Genomic DNA, 26,852 nt, shown 5'->3' with positions numbered 1-26,852 from the left:
GACCAGGGATTGAACCCGTGTCCTCATGGGTACTAGTCAGGTTCCTTAACTGCTGTGATCACGAAGGGAAATCCCTGAATTAATCTTTAGTTTTTCTCTAATACACATGCAAAAAATTTAAGTGTACATCATTATATTTAAAGCCAAACTCTCCAAGTAGTTAATTTAGAAAGTATCATAATTCTTTCAGGCTCTTGTATGCAATTTGCAGGACAGGAGTACAAAAATCTCAATTCACCTTCTTCAGAAATAACAACATAATTTGAAGAGATAAAAAGAAACAATTTAACTTTAAAATGCCAGTTCCATAAACACACTCAGTTGTAAAGCATAGATAATACTTGAAGGTAAAAAGTGAGTAGATAATCTGGTATTCACATTGGAATTTTTTTAATAAAAAGAGAATATTTAAGATTTCCAGAATTAAGAATTTCCTTCCCCCCAAAAAACCTCTAAAAATTATTTCCAAGAATTTTTTTACCTCAAAACCATAGTTTCAAGTCAAAAAGTAACAATCTCCAATGCAGAAAAAGAAGTAAGTTTATAGAGAGATTCCACAAAATGTTTCGCTAACAAACAGGTAACATTAATCTGTTCAGTGAATATCTTGCTGATTTATAAGAGCATACCCCGAAGTTCTTTATCAAAATACACACAAATGCAGCCTCTTAAAATAGAGCTGCTAAATAGAAAAATTACACTGAGATTAAGAATATATTAAGCAATTTATAAAAAATCATGGATGAGCTTGTTAAGTAGGAAAAGATTCATGTTACAGCAAACAAGAAATTACAAAACAGTTCAGTCCTACTCTTGATGGTTAAATGTGAGAAAGATCTTTTAAATCTAAATGTAACTGAATTCATAAAGACAGCTAGAGGTTAGTGCTGGCTAGAGAGCCCAGAGGTGCTTCAATGAACCTTTTCAGTGACTGAAAACTCATGTTACTTCAGTTTATCAAAAGCTGTATCCAAAACCATGATGGAAGAGAATATAAGAAAAGGAATGTATATATATATGCATGACAGGGTCACTATTCTGTACAGCAGAAATGGGTACAAATTGTAAATCAAATGGACTTTAATAGAAAAATATTTTTAAAAAGAAAGAAATGAAAGCCAGGCATGGCCAAATATCAAGACAAACAAACAACTTTATTCAGAACATGCAGCTTCTTTGTTCATCTCACACACAACTGTTAGGCAAATGATTAGTTTAAAAATCAAATGAAAAATGATACCATAATCTCTCCCAAAGTGCCCTTGACTCTTTTGACAAAGAAAGTAATGATCAAGGGCCCTTCCAGAGCTGATGGCTCCAAATAGGTCTCCTCAGATAAAGATTCAGGAGCAAACTGAACCACTCCATTTGGATCACCAAACTTTTGTATCTAAAAATAGAAATAGAGAGCAGAGTGAAAACCTATATAACAACTATGGATGAAATTACAGTATCTGATATATCAATATACAGATAGGATGAGAAAATGAAAGAAACACAATAATGATACTTGAATACAATCTACCTGGCTACCTGATTTTTAAAAGCCTTTACTACACTGAGTGTTATCTAAAATAAGTAGGTTCTTATTCCCCAAGAATAATGGGAATAAGTGTTTCGAAAACTTCCTTTAAACAGCTAAGTTTGGCTAACCTTTTTCTACTGGTTATAATAAATATGGAGAGAAGCAAACGTCCTGTGATGTTTAATTGTATGTGTCAACCTGGGCAGGTTACAGTGCCCAATTATTTGGTGAAACGCTAGTCAACATGCTGTTGTAAAGGTATTTTGTAGATGAAATTCATATTTACAACGAGGTGACTTGAAGTAAAGAGAGTGATCCTCAATGATATGGATGGATCCCATTCAAACAGCTGAAAGCCTTAAAGAGCAAAAACTGAGGTTTCCTGGAGAAGGAATTCTGCCTTCAGACTACCATTTAGGAATCCAGCTAGAGTTTCCAGCCTGCTGGGCTGCCCCACAAAATTCAAGCTCAAGACTGCAACTTCAGTTCTTGCCTGAGCTCCCTGCCCGCCAGTCTGCTTTACAGATTTTGGACTTGCTAGCACCCACAATCCCACGAGCCAATTCCTTAAAAAACATCTTTCTCCACATATGTTTCCTATTAGTTCTGGTTCTCTGGAGACATCTGACTGATATAGACCTGTGAAAAGAGTACTTACCAAACTTAAAAAAAAAAAAAAAAGTGCATCTTTCAGCCTTGTTTTTCCCCACTAACCTTGGTCCCCAGGACTTTCTGCCCCAGTAGACTGGGTGGTTCATACTAAATATGCTGAATTCAGAACTGATCCACACCATCATTGTGCTAATTGAACAGGTACTATTCTTCTTTCCAACAATCTGACTTGTGAACTTTTACACACTTCAATGGCAAATATAGCCAATGTTTAGGATGATATGACAAATACCCTTTCTCCAACAGCACCAAATATCCCCAAAACATCAAGTTTTGTTAAAAAGTATATTATAAGTATTTCTCTTTAATAACTCTCTTAAAGTCTTTAAAACTAACCAATAATCAGGAGTTCCCATCGTGGCTCAGCAGTAACAAACCCAACTAGTATCCATGAGGACACGGGTTCGATCCCAGGGCTCACTCAGTGGATTAAGGATCCGGCATTGACATGAGCTGTGATGTAGGTCACAGAAGTGCCTTGGATCCCCGTGTTGCTGTGGCTGTGTGTAGTTCAATTCGACCCCTAGCCGGGGAACTTCCATATGCTGCAGGTGTGGCCCTAAAAAAGCAAAAAAAAAAAAAAACAAAAAAAACCAAAAAAAAACAAAAAAAAAAACAAACAAACAAAAAAACCCAACAGTCAGACTGTATAAGAAACTAATATAACACCTAGAACATCTGACCCATGGCATTACAACTTCATTTGGTTTTGTAACTTTCAATTCATCATAAGTCTGCAAAGTTTCAACAAATGTAAACACAATTTCCAGTCCACTAAGTCCAAAATTTCATGGAAAAAATAGACTTACTGTTAATGTAACATCTTTAGCTCTGGAGTCTAATTTAGCTTCTCCTTTTACAAGTTTAAGTTTAATAATGAACGTCTTTTCAACTTCAATGTCATCATGAGGATAGACTGTCAGAATTATGCTTCTCATCCCACCTTCCCCCTCTCCAAAATAGAAGGACCCGCTCACTGGGTCTGCGATGTCTCTGTTCTGTGGTGGTAAGGTTTCCTCAGAATTGGGTCCTACTATCTCCCAGTTCACCTGCAGGTTGTTTGTTTTTTAATAGAGATAAGTTTTAAGCAAAGAATCACTTAACAGTATATGTAGTATTAAATATACATATATATACACACACATGAGAAAATTTTCCAGAATATCTCCAGCAAATTCATTTGTTATCAACTCCTGTTTTTTAAATTAATATTTGCAAATATAAACTACATACCTAGAGAATACCCATTTTCATGAATAACAATGTCTAACGCGTAAAGAAAAATCTGAAAACACTGTCATTTGTCATTACCACAGGATAATAAAAATATATAAGTATGTATTCTGAAAATATGTATATTATAGAAATACAAACTTTAGAAAAATATGACATACTGTCTTGCTAGTGTCACACTATGGGTTAAGGATCAGGCATTGCTGCAGCTGCAGCTCAGATTCAATCCCTGGCCTGGAAACTTTCATATGCCACAAGCACAGCCACAGGGGGGGGGAAAAAAAAAAAAAAAAAACCATTGTTTGATTCAGATACTAAAACCACCTGAAGTGCACAACCTCTTCTGAATATTGTTAAATTCCTAGTGTAAAAGGAACAGAAATTTTCATATATTGTTAAAAGAATCAAAATTCTGTATTGTAATAAATGCGTTTCTTAAAGTTTTTGTGATTTAAAACTGGGTACTTTCATGCCCATAAAGAAAGAAAACTGGGCGCCTCTCTTCGCTTCTTTCATCAGCATTCGACACAGCTAACCACTTCTTCCTTTTGAAACCCTGCATCCTGCATTCCTTGGCTTATGTGATATTTAAAGAACACATGCGCACCTTGCTAGTTTTCTTTCTCTCCTTGTTAAACTTCTTGGCTGGCTCTCCCTCCTCAGAGTCCTAAATGCTGGGAGCCTGGGTTTTATCTATATACCCTTGACAACCCTGTCTACACTCCTTAGGTCGCAAGAGTTTCAAATGCCTCCAGCTGTGCCAACATCTTTTCACTCTGTCCGCAGTCCTGACCCTCCAACCCACACTCACCCATCTCCTGCCTCCCTGCACCTTCCACTGGGTGGCTAGTCGCTATCTCAAATCAACAAGGCCAAAACAGAACTCCTGCTTTTCAGCCAAGCGTCAGTGTCTCAGTAAACAGTACTACAATTTAACCAGTTATTTAACTAAAATTCTAGCAGTTATCCTTGATTCCTCTCTTTCTCTCAGGCTCCACCAGCCCAGTGGATTTTTCCTCCAAAACATATTCAGAGTTCATTCATTCACGTCTGGCCATCTGCATCTCCACCAATCATCAGCTATGCCCTGGGCTGACGATGGCTCAGAGGGCAAGAGTCTTCTAACTGCCTCCCTGCTTCTATTCCAGCTCCTTGACAACCCGTTTTCCTCACAGCCGTTGTAAGTGAACTGAAAACCCAGTGATATTGACATCATTCCCCTGCTTAAAACTGTCTAATAGCAATCTATTTGTACTTAGATTAATCTTTAACTTAGCTTAGAAACGTCTCTGTGATCAACCATCTATTGACCCCTCTAATTTACCATGTGCTGTTATCCCCTCACCTCTAAGCCCTACCCCCAGCACCCATGGGCTTCTTCACACCTCAAACATGCCAGGTTTGTAGACCTGCACTAGCTAATCCCTCTGTCCAAATGTTTATCCTTCTAACAAGCACACAAGCACCCCTTTTTTATCATCCAACTTTTAGCTTAAATATCACACCCATACCATCCAATCAAGAGTTGCCAGCAAAGTCGCATGAGATTATGTCCTTTGATCTTACACTCCTGCCAAAAACTTAGTGTTATCAGATCATTTTATTATTATTTTTTAAAACCCTATGAGAACAAAGTTCATGAAGTCTGCCTTGTTCACCAGTGTGTTCTCAGCACCTGTAAAGCACATGGAAAGCACTCAACAGATACTTGTTGACCTAAGGCATTTTACCAGAATTCTTAATTTATTTTGTAATTTGCTCTCGAGTTCCCTGAAGATAGCTGTATGCCTCATACATTTTTATATACTTCATAAGATTTGGAAGCTACTTTATAACTACTAATTAAATAATAAATATTATTAACTGTGGGTAAATAAATGACTATATTTGAGAAATAAGAAAATCCAACACCATATCTAACAACCAAAATTATTTTTAAGACCAGGGGAAGAATAATTTACCTGTATCTCTCCCAAGAGTCCTCCAGTCCGCTCCAGCACCAAGGGTAAAATCATTGTGGAATTGGGGTTAGGAATAGAAATTTTGCTTTGATTGAGAAGTCTGACTACACCAAAGGGAGAGTCACTCTTGGCAATTGTGATTCTGCACACTAGGTGGCGCCCAAGGACTGCTCCACCAGTAGCTCCAATGAGCAGAATTTCAATGGGCTCCTCAAATTCACTGCATAGCAAGAAAGAGCAATTCTGTGAGTCTAAACATATTAAAATGCTTCTAAAATCTAAATAACCAGTCATTTTCCAAATTGGTCATACATATTCAAGGCACAGTAGTCACACACCAAGTGGTAAGAAGAGGGTACTGAGCCGAAAGCACGAATGATCGACTTCAGTATTATATAACCTGCAACAGTTTAAATTAGACTGTCTTCTCTTTTTAATTGCTTAAGTGACTTGCAGGATGTATTCACATTCTGATTAGACTTTTAAAAATCTAGAAGTGCAAAAATTATTATTTCTTCTATTTGGTAAAAAAAAAGACATATAATCACAATGGTCTTCCAATCCCTTTTTCCCTATTCCAGCAACCACTAAATTTGTCACCTGCTTCTCGATGAGTACAGATATCATCTAAAATGCTATTATCCATGCAAAATATAGGTAAGAACTGGAACACAATAGTCATGTTAGTTCTGGTATCACTAAAGAGTATTACCTTTCACTGTCATCGATGATGGAAACATTTATAAAACTTAAGTTCTGCCCATGCTGAAAGGTGACAGTACTACCATGCAGTATATAATCGACACCACCAGGAAGTGCAGAGGAACTGTGAGAGATGAAGTCTGCTGTGACATGGCCGTGAGTTCCATGAAGCCTCACCACTGGAATCATGATCATCCCCACATCTTCCTCCACTATAAGAGGAGTCAGGAATAAATCAGCGTGCCTGACAGAGCAACTGACCTTTATACAACTCAGTCAAAGCAAACATGACAATTAACTACAGCAATATGATGCAAGCTTTCAATTTTTCCACAGTTCACTTATCTCTTAAAAAAATTAGTGAAAACGTCATGATTTATTATTTTTTAGGAGAAATGGAATGTGCCCCAAGTTGAAAGTTAGAGTGAGCAGTGTAAGTCAGAATTTAAATAATCAGTTTAATCATTAGTATAGGTATTCTTCCTCTGTGTATCACATACATGGAAATACACCTTGCTTTTTAAGGAAATGCTAGATGAACACAAAAAACACTTAAGGGAGTTCCCTTCATGGCTCAACAGTTAATGAACCTGACTAGGACCAATGAGGATGCAGATTTGATCCCTGGCCTTTCTCAATGGGTCAGGGATCCGGCGTTGCTATGAGTATGGTGTAGGTCACAGATGTGGCTCAGATCCCGCATTGCCCTGCCTGTGGTGTGGGCCGGTAGCTGTAGCTCCAATTAGACCCCTAGCCTGGGAACTTCCATATGCTGAAGGTGCAGCCCAAAAAAGAAAAAAAAAATCCACTTAAAATATGTGTGGTCAAAGGAAACCATTCTAGACTGTTTCTGCACATTTAGTTGAAACATAAGTAATATAAAACAGAAGTGGACCTTATTTACATCATATGAATGTTTCAGAAGATATATGTTTCATTCACATATGAGCGATATAAATATGCTTCTATTACATTTCAGTTCCTATGAAATCTACTTGTGAATCTGAAAATGTATCCACAATGTTTGATTTCAACTTAAAAATTCTATTCAAAAATTCATTTCTTTTTAAGTCACGTTAACATCTGTATATTAAAATATCAATCAATAGACTTCATAGTAGCCAGGGCTAAATAGCACTGAACTTACATTGTAATTATAAATATATATTGCCCCAAGTCTCCCCAGTGATGTAAACCAAACAGAAATCAGTGAACAGAAAAAAGATCCAAGTTTAATTTTTCTTCTTGCTATAAAAATGCAGCCTTTTACTGACTGTAGACTCACAGTCACAAAACGGTGATTACCTTCCATGATTTTACCCATGAGGTCAATATAAATCAACTCTTAAAGTGATCTCTGATGAACTTTTAAAAATGGCTAGATGACCAAAGAATTGTGACAGAGGCAATGAAGCCAACAGCTTAATTGCAACGAGAAGATAACATGTTGATTTTGAAAGGTATATTCATATTCTGCCTTTCAATGGAATAAGAATCAGCCACCTCCTAGCCAGGAGGAAATACAGTGATTTATTCTGCATTCCGCTCCCACAAGAGGAGAGAGTGGCCAATACAAGGCAAGCTGTTATTGAGAGCTGTTTTGAGAAAGCATGGAGTCCAGACACTATCTGCACCTGCCGTCCAGTAAAATATTTCAAAGGGGATTGTTCATTGTAAAGTGATTATTCACTGATTTCTAATCACAAAGGAAGCAGTTCATAACTTAGAAATATATTCAAGAGTGTTCAAAATGTAAACATTTCAATAATCCTAAAGTTAAAAAATAATTTCTCAAAATTATCTTATTCCTACTGATTCTGCTTTTCCATACACAAGTGAGATTCAAGACCACCCAAAGGTAGCTCAAAATATATTTGAAAAATAAATATATATAAAGGCATATATAAACACATATAAAGGTGTATATATGTACACACGCACATCCAGGCACATGCACATACCCCAAAATGAGAAAATGTACATATGGGGATTCAAACTGACAATGTCGTGGTCATTATTCTAATTCAGAAATTGCTGGTAAATTTACAAGGTTCCTGAACCTACCTTCCAAGGCAGTGAACCGTGGGTCAAATTCAATGATTCCCTCTGCATTATCATTTTTCATTATTATGATTCGGACAAGAGAAACATTTCCTATTTCAGGGGGTTGATCTAGCTGAAGTCCATTTTCTTGGATGGTAAAATCATATCCTCTTGCAGAGTCATAAAAAAATAAAAAAAATAGATTGAGTACATAATTGCTTAGCATGAACTGAAGAAGGGTCCTCTTCACTTCTATTATTTAGTCCTATTAAGCTTCTTAATCCTTTTAAAGATCCCAACACTAAAATGTAACTTTTCTTTTCTGAATTGACGTTTGAAATGGATTTCTGTGCTGCTCCCAATTATCACTGCCTGCATAAAACCAAAACTAATATCAAGTTATTAAACTCAGGCAATGGGAAGATAATAAAAACTATTAGACAATTAGGAAGAAGTTGTAAAATGAACCTCTGGGGCTAGGAACGTACGGCTCAACATATCTACAGTAATCGTTCACAGGAGGGAATGTACATTAAATTGTAGCACACTCAAAGACAGAAACCAGCTGGGCTGGAGATTTACAGTGTTCCGCTGAGAAAGTTACTTTATTATTTTTTATTTTTTATGGGAGATACGGGGCGGGGGGGGGGTTCCTTGTGGATTAGCAGTAACAAACCCAGCTAGGATCCATGAGGATGCAGGTTCGATCCCTGGCCTCGCTCAGTGGATTAAGGATCCCGCATTGCCGTGAGCTGTAGTGTGGGTCGCAGATGCGGCTTGAATCTGGTGTTCCTGTGGCTGTGGTGTAGGCTGGCAAGTGTAGCTCTGATTCAATCCCTAACCTGGAAACTTTCATATGCCGCACCTGCGGCCCTAAAAAGTAAAAAATAAAAATAAAAAAAAAAGATACAGGGGGAGAAAAAGATACAGTGAGCGTCATGCCACTCAAGAAATTTCGAGTACAACCATCAAGATTGAAGAAAATTTTCAGTTTCTGTGGACATCGATTAAATCAATGCCTTTATTCTTTAAGATATGGTAGTTTATTTTCTACCGATATATTTCTGCTATGCAAGTTTTTTTTAAGACTGATAATATTCCCATCAAAGAAAAGTTTTGACTTCTAGGGTTTTCTATCACTTTAATTCCTCAAGCTAAAACCAATGGCAATGAACCACTTTAGTACTTCCTACAGTTCCCACATTCTATTTGTCTAGTCTTTCTACCATCTCTAGTGTCAAAAAGATAAAAGCTGGTTAGTAAGATAATACATAAGGCAAAATTAGAAAACTTGGGATTAAAATATTAAATGATGAAAGGAAATGCTATCAGTAGTCTGAAATGAACTGTAGTTGAGCTGCTTACCGTAACTTAATATCAAGGCAGTAAATTTTCTAGCACGAAGGCAAAAAGATTTTATACTACTTTTCCTTTCAGATCAAAGTAAGCCTAGAAATTTATCTGGAAGAAAAACTTATTTCCTCAGAATTAAGCTTAAGTAGGAATTGTTTTTTGTTTGTTTGTTTGTTTGTTTTTGTCACACCCATGGCATATAGAAGTTCCCAGGTCAGGGATCGAATCTAAGCCCAAGCCATAGCTGCAGCAACACCAGATTGGTCTCGCCCACTAAATCAGAAAATAAGAAGGTCTTGATATGGTTAGTTCTTGATCTTCAATGAATGGTGAATTAATGACCAACCATCTTTGACACAAATTTTCTCCCTGCTTTTAAAAATACCACTGGGGTTCGACCCCTGGCCTTGCTCAGTGGATTAAGAATCCGGTGTTACTGTGAGCTGTGGTGTAGGTTGCAGACGCAGCTCGGATCTGGCGTTGCTGTGGCTCTGGCTCTGGCGTAGGCCGGCAGCAACAGCTCCAATTAGACCCCTAGCCTGGGAATCTCCATATGCCAAGGGTGAGGCCCAAGTTAAAAAAAAAAAAAAAAAAATGCCACTGGGTCAACATCTACCTCATTCACCCACAAAGAAGACAAGACAGCCTTCAGAGATACCAAGGAAAGAAATCTCTCACTCCAATCTCTTCACAAGCATGAAGACAGAAATGGGGAAACCGAAATCTGTCCCACCAGCTGACCTTTGACCTAGAGAGCAGGGACTCTCTTCCTCTTCCCCCAAATTACTACCAGCCCACACCAGGTTCAAGCCTCTCGCTGCCCAGAATGACTTTACAACAGAAACACACACTTTCAACTTTCAGGCATAAAAATTATGTTCAGAACATTGCATAATGAACTGTCTTTGCCACCATGTCCTGGTCTAGTATCATGTAAATGGGAGAAAAAGCAGGGAAAGGCTTTGTTACACTTCAGTATTAACCCCTGTGCAATCTAGTTTTGACTTCTCTTTTCTCTCTTTCTGTTTTGTTTCCCTTTTCCTCTTCTCCTCTTGATTTTACCTTCCCAGGAGTTCCACCTTTGTAATCACTAGAGAAAATTCCTCAGGGCCTTCAGGAAGGCTGTCATCAAGGATTTCTATCAGGATGCTTTTCACCATCTCCCGTGCTTCAAAGAGGAGCTCCCCTGGTGGCGGGATGAAATCCAAGCCAGCCTCAGCTGTCCCACTCACAGCCTCATACCAGAGCCTCACGGGCCGGAGAGATCCACCTGAACGGATGACTGTGAGGTTGACCTGCGCCAAGGAGCAGTTTTTATTTGATTTGGAGGAGTACACTACCAGACAAGACTTAATTCTGAGTCTCTCTAATTCTCTTTACCAGGATTATGTTGAAATGACATGTAAATTTATAAACATCTATAAAATTCTATATACTATTACTGTTCTATATAATTGTATATTTTATATACTACCTATATACTGCATAAATTCTATCATTAAAAGGATATCAGCAATACCAGTTTGTGAAAACTTGGGAATATGAACAAAGAAACACATTCTAAAGCTCACTCACAATATAAAAAATAAAAATGATATTTAAGCTTTACGGATTCCATGATCTACCTTTTGCACTTCTTCTGACACTTGAAGTTGCTCTTGTGAAAAGGTGAATCTGCCGTAGGGAAAGTCACTGGCCACCACTGTGATGTTAGCAGTGCTGCTGGATTCACTGAGCATTGCCCCCTCACTGACGCCAGTGAGTTGAAACTCATAGAAACACTTTTCCTCAGGAATGTCATCATTCAAAGCCTTGAGAAGGACAAAAAAGAGCCATGAGCAGCTGAATCGGAACATTTACAGAAAAGTATTACACAAGCAACAATAACAAACTCTGTCATATTAACCACCTCCCAAACCTCTTCCTCCAGGGACACACACACACACACACACACACACCCCACAAGCACAGGCACACACACAGAGCAAAGGGCATAACACCGATACCTGTATCATGACGATTGCCGCAGACTGGCCATCTCGCATTGTGAGCTTTCCTGATGTCTCAGCAAACTCCCCCTCCGAAGGAGGGAATAGCCTCCAGTAGACTGTGACCTCCCCTGAAATCGCTGGGCCACGAACAAGACTACAACAATACACAAATGTACATTTCAACGCATTTTCATTGAAGGCACTTATCCTAAGTAATCGCTGTGTCCTTCAACAATAAATAATTTTCATTTATTTCAAGAACATTATGCATTTAAATAGCTCTATCTGTCAACCAGAAAGCCAAAGGAAGTCTAATAAGACAGTCACACCCAAAGTACTGAGTTCGTGTAAAGCTGCTTGACAAGAATACTGGCAAAAGCTAAACTCAAAAAGTAGAAGGTTTAAAGAAACCAAAAAAAAGTGTGTATAGACATTTCACTTAATACACAAGGTATACCATATGAATGGCCTAAAGAATAGTAAACACTTCACACATGCAATGCTAATGGAAAAGCCACCAAAAAGAAGTTCTGAAACAAATTTAGCTACTTTATGGATTGTTGCTATCCCACTCCATGTGATAAATACTGTACTAAACAAAATTGTCTATGATCATACCGCTTTATATAAGAGACCCTAATGTTACAATACTTAGAATTATAAAATCTTTGACCCGGGTGAATTTTTAAGGAATGATTTTGTGGCTGAGACACACAAGCTCGTAGCGAAGAAGGGAAAACTCTTACATTACATGGTTAGTGACAGAAAATGGCAGAAAGCATAGATCTCTGATGTTATTCAAGGTGGTTTCCTCGGCATGAGTTGTGCACGTCATTTAAGAAACAGAAACCTCCTCATGATCTAACTTCAGGATAGGTTAGAATATACCTTTGGTTTTTAGCAAAAATGTGCTCTACTCTCCACAGGATTTACTAATAGATATTAAAAGACAATGCCTGAAGAATGTGTCTGTACTGAGAATAAGGTATTTGGGGCATAAAAATGTTAATTATGTAAATAAAACCTCAAAACCTTCACCCAGGCAAACCAAAATTATGAAGCCCTTACCTGATGAGAGCAGTACCATTGTATTTTGCTGAGGGTTCCCCAATGAGGATGTGCCTAGAAGACGGAGCTATTCCAACTTCGCCTGAGGCTCCCTTATCGCCCCGAATGATTATGGATGCGCTACCTAAGTTGAAGATATACATATACCACTTACATAGAAAAGACAGGTATTCACTTAGTATATGCCTGGCGATGTTCTAAGTGTTTTACATACACTAATCGTATGCATTTATCCTCGTGAAAATCATACAAGTTAGGTACTAATATTATTCCCATTTTACCAATGAAGACATTTAAGCACATAGAGGCATTGAAGACAGACACTAAGGCAAATGACTTGCCCAAGATCACATTTTAATGGAAGGAATGAAACACGATAGGATGAACTTCTTGAGAGCAAAAAAATGACATGTAACAGTAACTAAGCTCTCACAGCAAAGTTGTTGAGCCGTTTTTATGGCTATTATTAGTTATACCACGATGAAACCATTTTAGCACCCTTCATCCCTTCTCTCTCTAGATCTAAGAAACAAATTTTCACATGGACCACAGACAAATGAGAATTATGATGCTTGTTTCTGAAATTTCAAAATATCTAAGTAATTACTTTCTGATGAAAATAGCTATTATGTAGGCTAAAAGAGACAATACTTTAAGTTTTTTTGTTTTTTTTTTTTTGTCTTTTTGCCATTTCTTGAGCCGCTCCCGCGGCATATGGAGGTTCCCAAGCCAGGGGTCAAATCAGAGCTGTAGCCGCTGGCCTACACCAGAGCCACAGCAATGCAGGATCCTAGCAGCATCTGCAACCTACACCACGGCTCACGGCAACTGCCGGATCCTTAACCCACTGAGCAAGGCCAGGGATCGAACCCACAACCTCATGGTTCCTAGTCGGATTCGTTAACCACTGAGCCACAACAGGAACTCCTATTTTAAGTTTTGAAACAGTACAAAAGTAACATGTGATCACTCTAAGTATGTGTAAAAAACAGAGGTAACCAAAAACCATGATCAATCTTTCAAGTAAATAATTCCAAACATGTTTAGGACATGCACACAATAAAAATGGGATTATACTGAAAATGTTGTCACGAAGCCTGTTTTACTAACTTAACAGTTATCCATGTAGTTAAATGTTCTTAACTTTATGTAATTAAGGCTTTTTCTCCCACATTTTTTTGAATAGTTACATAGTATTCTGTTACATTTTACCTGTCTCCTAACAAAGGATCATTTAAGAAGCTTTCATATTTTACTTTACAAACATTGCTAAAATAAACACCTTTCTTTCAAAAAAAAAAATCATTCAGCTAAGTAGTATGAAATCTTTGCCGTATGACCTTACCAAAATTAGGTATTATAACTTTTGCTTTTTAATGAAAGCAAAAGAGTCTTTAATTATCATACAAGTGGGAAATAACTTTATGCTTTAGCAAACATTTTAAGAAATATAAAGACTAATACTATCTGTCATTGTTACTACAGACGATTTGGTTACATTTTTTCTGAAAATCTACTCTTTAAATTTCCAAAAATGTCAGTTTCCTTTACCTCTTATTGGAGATATTTCTACCTCATCAACTGATAGCAGCTGAATTGTGAAACGTCTATCCTCCTCCAACACGGGGTCTTGAAGCGTGTGCAGTACAATGGTTTTCTGGGACTCCATCTGCATCAAATGAGAGGAGTCACACATTTTCCAAATTGACCAAAGTTAAATTCTGAATGGTCTCATTATTAGGATGGCATTTATGACCATAACCATTTTTTTAAGTGTGTTTTTTTTTGTCCCCTAGAGTTGTGGGTTTCTTCCAGAGTAAATTACTCTGTAAAAATTAGCTCTGAGCATAAATCCCATTAAAAATAGGAAAAAAAAGAGGGAAATTTTAACATGACTTTTAAATTTACTGAAAAAAATTTCAGCCATTGGAAGCTTAGCCACTCAGCCACTTAGAGTTAAATGGTCACAGCACACCGTAAATAGATCAGGCCATAAGTGTACTACTTACAAAGGTTATCATTCTACTACCCATTTTCACTCCTTGCCCTCTACCCACTCCTGCTTCCTTCCTATTCCTTCCATAGGTCTGATCTCAAGCACGTTCACTATTATTCCTTCCCCCTCTTAGACTTAGATCTGTAATTTCTGAGAACATATGTTAAATCTTCAGTGTAGACTGGAAGAGAAAGAATAAGGGAAAGCAAATATACAGAAGACAACCAGCTTAATGCATCTGGACATAACCATATACAGAAGACAACCAGCTTAATGCATCTGGACATAACCAAGACAGAAATTTTTATCTTAAATGATTTTGTATGCTGATTAAAAAAAAACTCCCATTTGTACCCCACACGTCATTGACTAATTTTCTACAGTTTGAATTCTGCTGCATATCACTCTTCCTGTACACCATAGTTCTGCAACTGCATCTTTTCTTTGAGATTTTTATTATTAAAAGCATTATTTTAATCTCTTCTCTCACACTATTTCCTCTTCATAGTTCCTTATTTCTTTTCTTTTTTTTTTTTTTTTTGTCGTCTTTTTGCTATTTCTTTGGGCCGCTCCCACAGCATATGGAGGTTCCCGGGCTAGGGGTCGAATCGGAGCTGTAGTCACCAGCCTATGCCAGAGACACAGCAACGCTGGATCCGAGCAGTGTCTGCAACCTACACCACAGCTCACGGCAACGCTGGATCGTTAACCCACTGAGCAAGGGCAGGGACCGAACCCGCAACCTCATGGTTCCTAGTCGGATTCATTAACCATTGCGCCACGACGGGAACTCCTTTTTTTTTTTTTTTCCTTATTTCTACGGTATAGTATCTGTACTTTAAAAAAAAATTCATAAGAGCATCTAGGAAAATATATACTTCCTTCCTCAGACCTTATTAAATGTACTCGTGGAAGATCTAGAATTCCCAGGATGCAACAAATCACTGTCATCCCTCTTATTCCCTGCACACCGTGAATTAGCAGCTTTGAACTGTGTGCTTGGCTACAGAGCCATCTGTTAGAATGGAGACACAGGTGTGTCAGAGCTGAGCATCCAAGGACAATAAAGCTGTTGTGCAGCTGAACGTGAAATGTACCAGGCTGGTAGGCAACGAACGAGATGGACAGGATCAAATCCAGATGATCCACACACTCACCCCTCCTGAGGCAGTACTCTGAACAAGGACGGCCTTATTCCCTGGGGGAAAAGATCGGACTGCCCTTTTGGTATGGATACCCTACTCAACACTAGAAAATCTTCCTATTCATCTGGGAAGTAGATCTAGCAATTAGAAATGAGTAACTGGGAAATTACTGCTCTTTATGACTATGGAAAATCTTTATTCCTTTAGAAAGAGCTCTATTTAATGCCAAGAAAATTATTCAGGCATGTACAGTACAATGATACATGAGGTAATATCAGAACCCTGGATTTCAAAGAAACCTTTCCTATGGAAAATCTTTACAGAAACTTCAAAGTAATTTCCAAAATCTTCTCATACCAAGTAAGAAGTATACAGAGGGCTAGGGCATGTTACCTAGCTGTTTCTTGAGCCACTGCATATCAGAACCTAAGAAATGAGTAGATGAAATATCTGTGACATCCAGCTGGAGTCATTAATTCCACTGGAGTAACCAACACTTCGAAAATGGTGGCAGAACATCTAAGTGGCAAATGGATTGCAAGAGTACATCACTAATTAATTTCTTAATTGCTCATTAGAAAACTGAAAGGAAAAAGTATTTGCTTCTGTATTGATGTTGAAAGCTCTGGTGAAAAGTCAACAGACTTTAAAAAAGTAGACTCTGATGATGTTTCATTGGGATTATTTTATTTTATTTTTATTTTTATTTTTTTTGTCTTTTTGCTATTTCTTTGGGCCGCTCCCGCGGCATATAGAGGTTCCCAGGCTAGGGGTTGAATCGGAGCTGTAGCCACCGGCCTACGCCAGAGCCACAGCAACGCGGGATCCGAGCCGCGTCTGCAACCTACACCACAGCTCACGGCAACGCCGAATCGTTAACCCACTGAGCAAGGACAGGGACCGAACCCGCAACCTCATGGATCCTAGTCGGATTCGTTAACCACTGCGCCACGACGGGAACTCCGGGATTATTTTATTTTTAAAGGTTTGGTCAGATTTCTTTTAGAGAACTACCTTGGGGACTTTGACTCTCTTATTTAATCTTTTTATTGTATTTTGTTTATAGAAATTCGTCTGCTTAGACTTTCTGTATCTATCATATACCTATTAGAGTCAGTTTCATAGATGTTTACAATTGTCTAGATTTGTACAAAGTAAACTAAAAATTTTATAATTTCTCTTTTAAAGGTTCTTTCTTGTTAGCTCTTATTTTGTGAGCTTATTTTCGTTGGCTTTTTAAAAAGCCACTCATCAGTTCTACTGTTTTTCTGGTTTTTAACTAATTTCCTTTTGCATTCATCTTTATTAATGTAGGAAAGACTCATGCAAACATGAAAGCAAAAACCATGAAAGACTGATAAATCTAGATACTCCAGTTTCTTCTCTTCTCTCCAGGACTGTTTGTCTAGCCCAGAGCCAAGATCATACTGCCTTCTTTACCTTTGCTACATTATTATCTTAAATTTATCAGAGAAGCCACTCTCTAGTCTTCTTTTTGAGTTTCTGACTCTTCTTTGTTTTTGGCTTTTCCATATGTATTTTAGAATAAGCCCGTCATTTCTCTTCCACCTCTCCAACCCTCCCTCCAGAAAAAGAGTTCAGAGTTTGATAAATACCACTTGACTCTGCTTAGACTGGACTCACAGTGAAACTCAGATTAAATGGACATGAAATGCTGCTTTTCCCCCAGCTTCTTTGGGTTATGAAAGCTGCCCATGGAGAAGAAAGCTACATAACACAGGAAACCAGCAAAGGTACATTCTGGAGTCAGGTGATACTAGAACCAAGGTCCTCATGGCTAGTGGTAATAGGACATAAAGAAATTCAACATTTAGGAGTTTCCATCATGGCTCCGGAGAAACGAAACTGACTAGTATCCATGAGGATGCAGGTTCAATCCCTGGCCTCTCTCAGTGGGTTAAGGATCTGGCGTTGCCATGGGCTGTGGGGCAGGTCACAGACATGGCTCAGAACTGGCATTGCTGTGGCTATGGTGTAGACCAGCGGCTACAGCTCTGATTGGACCCCTAGCTGGGAACTTCCATATGCAGCAGGTGCAGCCTGAAAGAAAGAAAGAAAGAAAGAAAGAAAGAAAGAAAGAAAGAAAGAAAGAAAGAAAGAAAGAAAGAAAGAAAATTTACAACTCTACAGGACCCTGGAAAGAGAAAGCATTCTAAGGAATCATAAAAACCAACTGCTTGGCCAAAGAGATCATAGTCCTCCTTCAAAGTTATACCCTGGAGGCTGGGACACATGTAGATGGACTGTACTGTGTTTTCCTTTCTTCAATTATTTATCTTGATTCAGTCTTTCGATTGGCAGAAACACTAATCTTTTTTTAGGGCCACACCCACAGCATATGGAAGCTCCCAGGCCAGGGGTCGAATTGGAGCTGAGGCTGCCAGCCTATGCCACAGCCACAGAAACATAGGACCGGAGCCATGTCTGTGACCTACACCACAGCTCACTACAACACCAGATCCTTGATTCATGAGGCCAGGAATTGAACCACCTCTTCATGGATACTAGTCAGGTTCGTTTCTGCTGCGCTGCAAGGGGAACTCCAATTTAATCATTTTTTTCAAAGTGTATATGGATGTTAAAAATTCATCTTTGTAACAGATTGTCTTTCTGTTATTATGATATATGATAAATATTTTGACTCTGTACAGAGTTCTTTTTTTTTTCTTTTCTTTCTTTTTACGGCTGCACCTGCAGCATATGGAAATTCCCAGGCTAGAGGTCAAATGAGAACTGCAGCTGCTGGCCTAGCCCACAGCTTACAGCAAAGCCAGATCCTTAACCCACTGAGCTAAGCCAGGAATAGAACCCACATCCTTGGGGACACTGTGTTGTGTTTTTAATCTACTGAGCCACAAATGGAGCTCCATTACAGTGAATCATGTTTTTTTAACATCTTATTTTATCCAGTGCAAAAGAGAAACATTTTTTGTCATTTTGTCATCCGTTTTTGCTTCATTTTTTTTTCTGTCACAATTATAACTATCTTTCATTATCCTTGAAATTAATCCCCCCAAGATAAACTTCATTGTGGATCTTTTAAATATTTTAGTCTGGGACTGGTGGAGTCATTCTGATCTAAAAATTGAACTGTTTTTGTCAACTCAGAGAAATCTTTATCCTAATAACATAAGGACCAACCTATTCTCTCCCCATAATATGCTTTTGAGAGATATGCCACTACCTCACCCATTCCCAGAAGAGCAAGATTTAAGTCTAGAAAGGAATCAGAGTCACCCATGCTGTGTGTAATGCTGAAGAATTAAAAGCCCCAAGGTGAGTATGGAGATTCAAATATATACTTTGTAAATCTTAGCCTTTAGGATATCTCACTCCTGTGTGGAGAAAGACACACAATTACTATTAGGTTTAATCACAGGATAGTGCCATTTTGCAGAGCAAACTGGTCAAACAGCTACAATTCCATATCGTTTGATCTAATAATTCCTGTGATAAGTCCACTTCTCAATCAACATGTAAACAGATAGTGGTAATACACAAAGGTGTGTTGAACTTGGCTTAACATCAGAAGAGAAGACTTTAGAGGGAAGGTGGTCAGCAGGATGAGAAAACAGCAACTGGATAAAAGAGTGCTATGAAACTACCCAGAATATTCTGGATTATTAGTAGATTGTTATTACTGAAGCACAAAGGACCATACTAAGCAATAAGAAAGAAGAGGAGACAGCTATAGCCAGGATTCCCTCCACGAGGCTTTGTGTACCATGTTGCAGAGCCTGAAGTACAATGAACCATTGGATCATTGATTTCTCTAATGAATATCATTTTAATGAGATACTCGTTATAGAAAGAGATCCCTAATCTGTGGCATGGATCATGTTAATAAAAGGGAAAAGACTTGGGATGGGAATGTTAGTGAAAAGACCACCCAAAGAAAGATGATGGAGGCATGGATCATCACAATTATGACAGAGTCGGTGAGCCAGAAAGGGTATTTAAAAGGGAAAGCTGACCAAACTCAGTTGTCAAATACACACAAGAGTTACAGAATGGGTGGAGATGGGAATAACACCTGGGTATCGGCTTGGTTGACTGCTTCTGCCCTCAACCAGGGAGGAAATATTGAGAGAAGCGTAGTTTTAATGGTGGGATGGAGGCAATGTCTGAACTAAGCTTGGTTTCAGAAATCTAGGGGTGTGGGTGTGTGTGTGCATGTGCATGTGTCTGCGCGTGTGTGTGTGTGGTGTTAATGACTTTTCCCCACAGTGCATATGATTTCAAAAATGTCCAGAGATAGTGAAAACTGTCATATGCATTCATAAGCAATATTATGGAAAAGAAAATCAAACAAATTAGAGAAAAACTACAGGAGTCTTGGTGATGATTATACCTCATCAAAGTGAAGTGTTCCATTCAAAGGACTGAGATCATCTTTGGCCATCTCATCTATGGTCCACTGAAGTCGGACGGCTCCTTTTCCTCCTGGGGACCGGACAACTGTCAATGTCACATATGAATCAGGGTCATCAGACAAAAGGGATTCATCCACCATCACCTGAAAAAAAGAAAATCCAGTAAGGTTTAAAAAAGAGAGAAAGAGAGAGAGAAGGAGCAGGACAAACAGAATCTCATTTCTATTCACAGTAACTGCAATTTTTGAATTTAGAACTATTCATGGCATGTTACAATCATGTGGCAATGAAAAAAAAAAAAAAGTTTCACCAAATCCCACTCCCTTTTTGTTCTAGACACTTCAGCTCCTTGGCATTTCCTAGCCTCTTCTGCAATTAGGTGGATCTTGTGACTGAATTCTGGCCAAAGGAATAGAAGCAGAAGTGAGGTATGCTAATCATAGTCTGACCATCACCTTCCCACACAATCTCCCACATTCTCTCTTTCTCCATTTGCTGGAGATTAGGGAAGAACAGCGTTACAGATGGAGAGAGTCTGGCGCCTGAGATGCCAGTTGGAGAAGAGGTGTCCTTAAGACCCCCCACTAGGGACAGTGATGTAGAAATAAAGTCTTATTATATTAAGGAACTGAGAATTGGGGGCTCTTTTTATGGCAGTCAGGCTTCCCACACAATAAAGACCTAAACTGCGCTCTGAATTTATTTGCAGTTTGACAACTTCAATAAGTTCAATTTTAAAAAAAGACTTTATTAACCTGACATAAAGAGAGAAGGAAATTCAGTATGTTAACTTACCTGTGCTAATTATTTTTTACACAAAATCCTTAGTAAAAGATTTGGTTCAACTGAACTGCATTTATTAATGTGGTGAAGCAAAGTCCAAACTGAGCCTATACTATGGACTTGCTATGTAAATACAAAAATATAACACAATGCTCTCCATTTTCAAGAAAAACGCTTAATGAGCATATAATTCAACCTTATTTGTTATTCCCCTTTCATTAGATTTTTGCATTAGTGTCAAGAATAGAGATTTGAAGCCAACTGATACTTATTGAGCTTCTATTTTGTCAGGTCTTGCACATATTTTACCTTATTTAAACTTCACAAAAATTGTAAGAAATCTGAGGGCCACAGACATACATATATTTGGAGGAAAAGGAGCTTGGAATATAGTTCAGATGTTTAGACTCCACACCCAGAGCTACTCATATCACTTCTCAGAGGCCAGAAATGTTAAACAAGAAAAAAGGAAAGTCAAAAAAAAAAAAAAATCTACTATGAACAAAATGCATATATAAGTCCTTTTTGTTTCCACAGATAATAACATTCTAGTTTCAGTTTCACAAATTTTTCCACAAATTTCTGCTATTTCCATTGTTTTGGTAAACTCAGCACATTGCCCTGCGAGCAGCTTATTAATTTTGACAGATTAATACCAATAATCTTTTCTCAGTGTTCTTCAGTTCTCCATCTAATCTGTATCGCCCAAAAAATGCTAACAGAATGTTCACTCCGTGCATAATAATATGTATCTTCGATATATGTTAAAAGACTAACTCCATATTATCAAGAGCCTTTGGCATAAGAAAGATAGGATACAAGCAAAACAGCCACAAAGGGATAAACAACAAGCTACTACTAATACTACCGACAATTAAAATAGCAATTGACACCCACTGAGTGTAAAGTCCAGTTATATGTGCTTTACATATATCACCTCACTTACTCCTCACAATAAGGGTTATAAGAAATAACACAGTAGGGTTTGGGTGACTGTAAGACAAACTGGAAATCTGAGGCTATTACAATAAGACAGTAGCTCCCAGACCAAGGGTGCACAAGAGTTTTTGCGATACAGTTTATGATAGCAGTTAAAATGAATACACAAAAATTATTTATGAATAGTTTAACTTCATTTTCTCAAAAAGTGATAGAAAATTGTAAATATGCTGTCCAAAGGCTAAGTCCAAAAGTGTGACAAAGTTAACAGCAAAAATATTATTGTAAGGTTTCATCAATCGAACATGAAACTTTTAATCTCAGAAGCTAATACAGAATATACTTTTAATATATTTAATATATTTTATGAAAATAAATTACATATTCATGTATATTAAAATATTTCTTTGCTTATATGTAAAGAAAGCAGGCCTGGATGGAAATACAAAATTCTAATGATATCTATCTCAGAGGAATAATACAACAGGTTCTTTTACTTTAATATGTTTTTTAATTTCCTAGACCATTTAGGTTGCCTGGGAAATATTCACAGCTATTCTTTGTGAATCTATCACTCTTTACCAACAGTTACTTCTGCTCATTCCTTTCTCAGGGGAGAAAAAGAGTATCATTAGGCTACAGCAGTGAAAGTGTTCTGTCCCTTTCAGTGTTTTCACTTTCTTATGAAGTTGAAATTTCAATGATCAAATCATTGGGCAATTATTAGGGTTTCCCTGAATCTCGGATCATTGGAGTTCCCGTCATGGCTAGTGGTTAACAAACCTGACTAGTATCCGTGAGGACGCAGGTTTGACCCCTGGCCTTGCTTAGTGGATTAAGGATCTGGTGTTGCTGTGATCTGTGGTGTAGGTCACAGACGTGGCTCAGATCCTGCGCTGCTGTGGCTGAGGCGTAGGCCAGCAGCTACAGCTCCAATTTGACCCCTAGCCTGTGAAACTCCATATGCTATCGGAGCATCCCTAAAAAGAAAAAAGACAAAAATTAAGTAATTAATTGATTTTGGAGCATCTAAGCAGGCCAGCCCTGACAGGCAAGTTGTAGGTCTAGCCTTGTATCTACAGAACAGTAAAGACAATGGGCATTAGAATAATTTGCTATTATTCTAAGTGATCTATGATGAATTACCGATTATCTATAAGTGATTAAATAAATGGAATGGTGACATAGGAGTCAGAGGAATTGTTATGTATATCAAAACTATCTAAAGATTTGTACGATTTTTGTCATCTTGGAATTTCCTTTGAAAGGTAAAGTCATAATAATCATGACACGATCATTATGCCACAATAATTATGATATACTTTCTAGCATTGCATTTTATATTTAAGGTGTACAGAGATAATTTAGTACTAGTCACCAAATCTGACTACACAAATGATTAAGCTTTTTTTTATCCATCAGGGGTTAAACCAATAATAATGGGGGTCATTCTTCAGGTCCTGGAAGTAAGCAGCCAATGAGAAGCAAGAAGGGAGAGAAATAAGAAATAGGGAAAAACACATGAGCTGGGATGACTCGGGTATTTTGTTCAGTATAAATCATGAGAGAAGACCTGAAAGGTGGATAATATAAATCCTTTTCCAGCTAAATCCATCTTGGGGTGTAAAACCAGAATATAACAGAATCTTGGTTTATAATCAGGATAGTCGCCTGGCAGCAGAGCAGGCAGAGAACAGAGAGTATAGACAAAAGGACCTCTGGATCTGTTATTCCCAATAACAGAAGTATGTTCCACTTTGCAAATGCCTGATGTTAAGAGCTCTCATTACAATCAACCTGTGTGCATAGGTTAGAGGACTGGCCTCTAATTCAACAGCCAACCCAAAAGAGCCTTGAGAAAAGAATCGTAAGTGAAGAGCAATGAAGAATTTTGAAAAAAAGAAAAATACCTTTCACTACAAATTACATGAAAAATTAGCCTAGGGGAAGGCACCCCCCTCCCTGATATATGTCACTTACACTCTCTTCTTCAAATCCAAATACTCCGAATGGAGAATCATTCTGTGGAATAACAACAGTTACCACAACATCATCGCCAAGCCTGCCTCCTCCAGCCACCTTGATTAAGGAGATACTGAACATCTCCATGAGTTCAAATTCAGCATCATCAATTATGGTAATTTCTATCATTGCACTAACCTGTAAAAGAAGGAAAAGAGGGAGGGGGAAAGAAGGAAGAAGGGCAGGAGAGAGGCAGGGAGGGCATAATGTAATAGCAAGTTTTGATCACGTACATCTTAACTCTTTAGCTTGAACTTAGAAACACAATGCCAAAGAAAATAAAGCAGAAATTTTTGCCTGTTATGCTCAGAATACTATTGTAAAGTCATATGTATTTATAGCATTTCAAAATTTTTCAGCCTATTGTTTCCAAGATAAAGGAAATTTTATATGTGATAAAATAGAGCATTATTTATAGATTTTTTTAAAATGAAGCCTTATTCTTGAACAAAAATATTTAAAATGTCATGAAGGCTCTAATAATCATTGCACATAAATTTTAGTATATTTAGTACCAATAAAGTATAATATAAAACAGTACCAAATAAATTATTACTGTCTTCAGCATTTAGAATAAATCCCTTTGGTTTCAAATTATTGTTCTTACAGTATAAGGAAAAAGACAGGCATGAAGAAAACCCAAATTTCCTGTTAAGAGAAGTTTATGGTAAGGATTTCATTCATTTTTCTGGGCCTGTGTTAAAAGTTTCTATAACTTAAGAAACTTACTTTATAAATAAGTAAAACTTGGTCCAGCTCGTGATTTCACTACTGAAATCATAAAAATAGCCTAGCTATACCTCCATATTTAACTCTTCTGTAGCCCAGAAGTAAACGACATAGACATTTATCAAAAAATGAAGTTTTCCTAACTACCTAAATTCACTTTTAATTTAATAACAGAGAAAAGTAAGAAATCTGGACATCACATGCAGAAAAACAAAACCTGAACAAAATCAAATGCTAAAGTGTTAGCTTATTAAAATGTCTGCACCTCAAATTCTATAGACTACAGAATTCTTTCCCTAGAGAATATTAAATTTAAGAATAATGATGCTTCTAAGGATGCTGATAAGTGATGTGACTTCAACTTCATGAAATGAATAAAGTGCTGGTGATATTACTAAAGTTGGAAGGCTACTTCAATGAAAAATCAATTTATTTCTTTCTACTTTTAATATAAGTAGGAAATGTTTTAAAGTTCTAAATGTGTTAAAAACTCATGACTTCGCATTTTAACAACAGACTTTTATGCGTGGGAAAATTTAGATCTGCACGCTTATCTTTTAGCAGCATTTACGATCCCCCTAAGGGCAACTAATCAGTTGATACACACTATGCAAATCTGTGTAAGCAAAATCAGACTGCATGGTAACAGAAACTGCTATTTGAAGTTACCAGCATTTTCATGGGTGTTCACATGCTTTTTCTACTTACTAATTTAAAGATTCATGAAAACACATTATCCTTACATATTGCAAAATACTCAGTTCACAAATTTACAGTTCTTACAACTCAATTTTTAAGACTGGGTGGTCCAAATCTAGAATACTGCTTTTCAGTTTTTTACCAATTGTAACTACTTTATTCCTTTTCTATCATTTTAGCCTTTTTTTGGATAGTAGTAATAAATGCACATACTTTTAGTGCAAATCCTAAATATTTGTATTTATAAGCATTAAGAAATAAATAGAATAAAAGAACCTAAAATTCAGAGGAATAGTCTATAGTTCATCAGGCAGGTTGTTATATATTCTTGGGCACCTCTAAGCCCAATATTATCCTCTTATAATTTCAATTTAAAATAGAATAAGGTGGGGAAGTTCAGAAAAGGAGGGATTCTTGCTTATTTGTGTTCTCTTCCTGTATCCATTAATACATTATACATTAACTAACAACATTTCTGTTTGCCTGGCATGGAAATTTAAAGTATAATATATTAGTAATCACTACTGCATATTCACTTGGTAGATGTGTATAAAATGTCTGAAATACAATCAAAAACGTTCACTTATCCAGGAGTAGCATACTTGTCTTTCTGCAAATTCAAGAATCCCGTGAGATGGCGTCAAGTCTTTCAGGTCAGCACTGTCCAGTGTTGCTTTCCAATAAACCTTAACTGTCCCAAAGCTTCCAGCCAACCGGATCACAGGAACCTGAAGAATGTTCAGAGGTGGAGGCACCTCATGGGCAGTAATAACTCCACCAACATCCTTTAAATAAAGAATATAAGTTAAGAATCAAAACAAAAGTAACTCTTAAGTCATCCCTTTTCAAATACATTATTTCTGTGTATAGTTCTTATACTTCACTCTTCAATGTAGAAATCAATAGTTGCACATAAGTCTACATAATAGGTCTTCAGAACTCTTAGAGTGACGTGTAAATAAACTTGCTTAGTCCTCTGGTCTCGCTCAAAGAGAACTACGAGTTAGTCCATAACATAAATTTTAAGACAGATCTTTATAAATAGCTACGAGAGAAGTCAATTCATTTTCAGAAAATACAGACAGTGGCCCAATCAGCAAGTACAAGCTCTTGTATGACTATAAATATGTAAAAGTTCATCTCACTCTGGTAACATGAAAGTTAAAAATTCCTCTGGGATCATCATTTTCTTCAATTATTATCTCAACCATTTCCATCCCAGGCCTCTGCACACGTGGCTGTTCTGCAGAGAGGTCAGAGTTCACCAAGTACACCTCAGTGATGTTGACAATAAACCCTTCCTCCAGCTCAGGAGCATCATCCTAGGGGTGAGAACCAGGGAAGGGAGAGAAAGCGGGTTTTTTTTTAATATATTGAATTCTCATTGGAAATACAATATTTTTCAGTAAAGAATGTCCAAGGGAATGGGCAGCTCTATTACACATATAAAAAAAAAATTCCTTTTTATGTTTTAATACACTCTCACTGACAACTTCAGAATCTTAGAGAATAGTCAGGTTTATCACTGATGTTTCAATGGAAGCTATATACTCATGAGCAAGTGAAATAATTTTTAAAACTCCATCCTAGGAGTTCC

At 37.4% G+C, this 26,852-nt stretch overlaps 1 protein-coding gene across 5 annotated transcripts in view; it reads right to left on the bottom strand.

The window, feature by feature from the left end:
- ADGRV1 (adhesion G protein-coupled receptor V1) overlaps positions 1-26,852 on the bottom strand; it is a 574,200-nt gene that overhangs the window by 335,655 nt on the left and 211,693 nt on the right. For all 5 annotated transcript variants that reach the window (XM_021085372.1, XM_021085373.1, XM_021085375.1 and 2 more), the window contains 14 exons: positions 26,401-26,577; positions 25,858-26,040; positions 23,786-23,965; positions 20,062-20,226; positions 14,100-14,217; positions 12,549-12,672; positions 11,496-11,634; positions 11,115-11,300; positions 10,552-10,784; positions 8,158-8,306; positions 6,104-6,305; positions 5,392-5,611; positions 3,007-3,246; positions 1,241-1,390 (listed from right to left, as the gene is read on the bottom strand). In XM_021085372.1, the coding sequence (XP_020941031.1) occupies positions 1,241-1,390; positions 3,007-3,246; positions 5,392-5,611; positions 6,104-6,305; positions 8,158-8,306; positions 10,552-10,784; positions 11,115-11,300; positions 11,496-11,634; positions 12,549-12,672; positions 14,100-14,217; positions 20,062-20,226; positions 23,786-23,965; positions 25,858-26,040; positions 26,401-26,577 (2,466 nt within the window). The remainder of the gene's footprint in view (positions 1-1,240; positions 1,391-3,006; positions 3,247-5,391; positions 5,612-6,103; positions 6,306-8,157; positions 8,307-10,551; positions 10,785-11,114; positions 11,301-11,495; positions 11,635-12,548; positions 12,673-14,099; positions 14,218-20,061; positions 20,227-23,785; positions 23,966-25,857; positions 26,041-26,400; positions 26,578-26,852) is intronic.

Source organism: Sus scrofa, chromosome 2 (assembly GCF_000003025.6).
Source record: "Sus scrofa isolate TJ Tabasco breed Duroc chromosome 2, Sscrofa11.1, whole genome shotgun sequence".
NCBI lineage: Eukaryota > Metazoa > Chordata > Mammalia > Artiodactyla > Suidae > Sus > Sus scrofa.
This window is presented reverse-complemented; position numbering and strand designations above follow the sequence as displayed.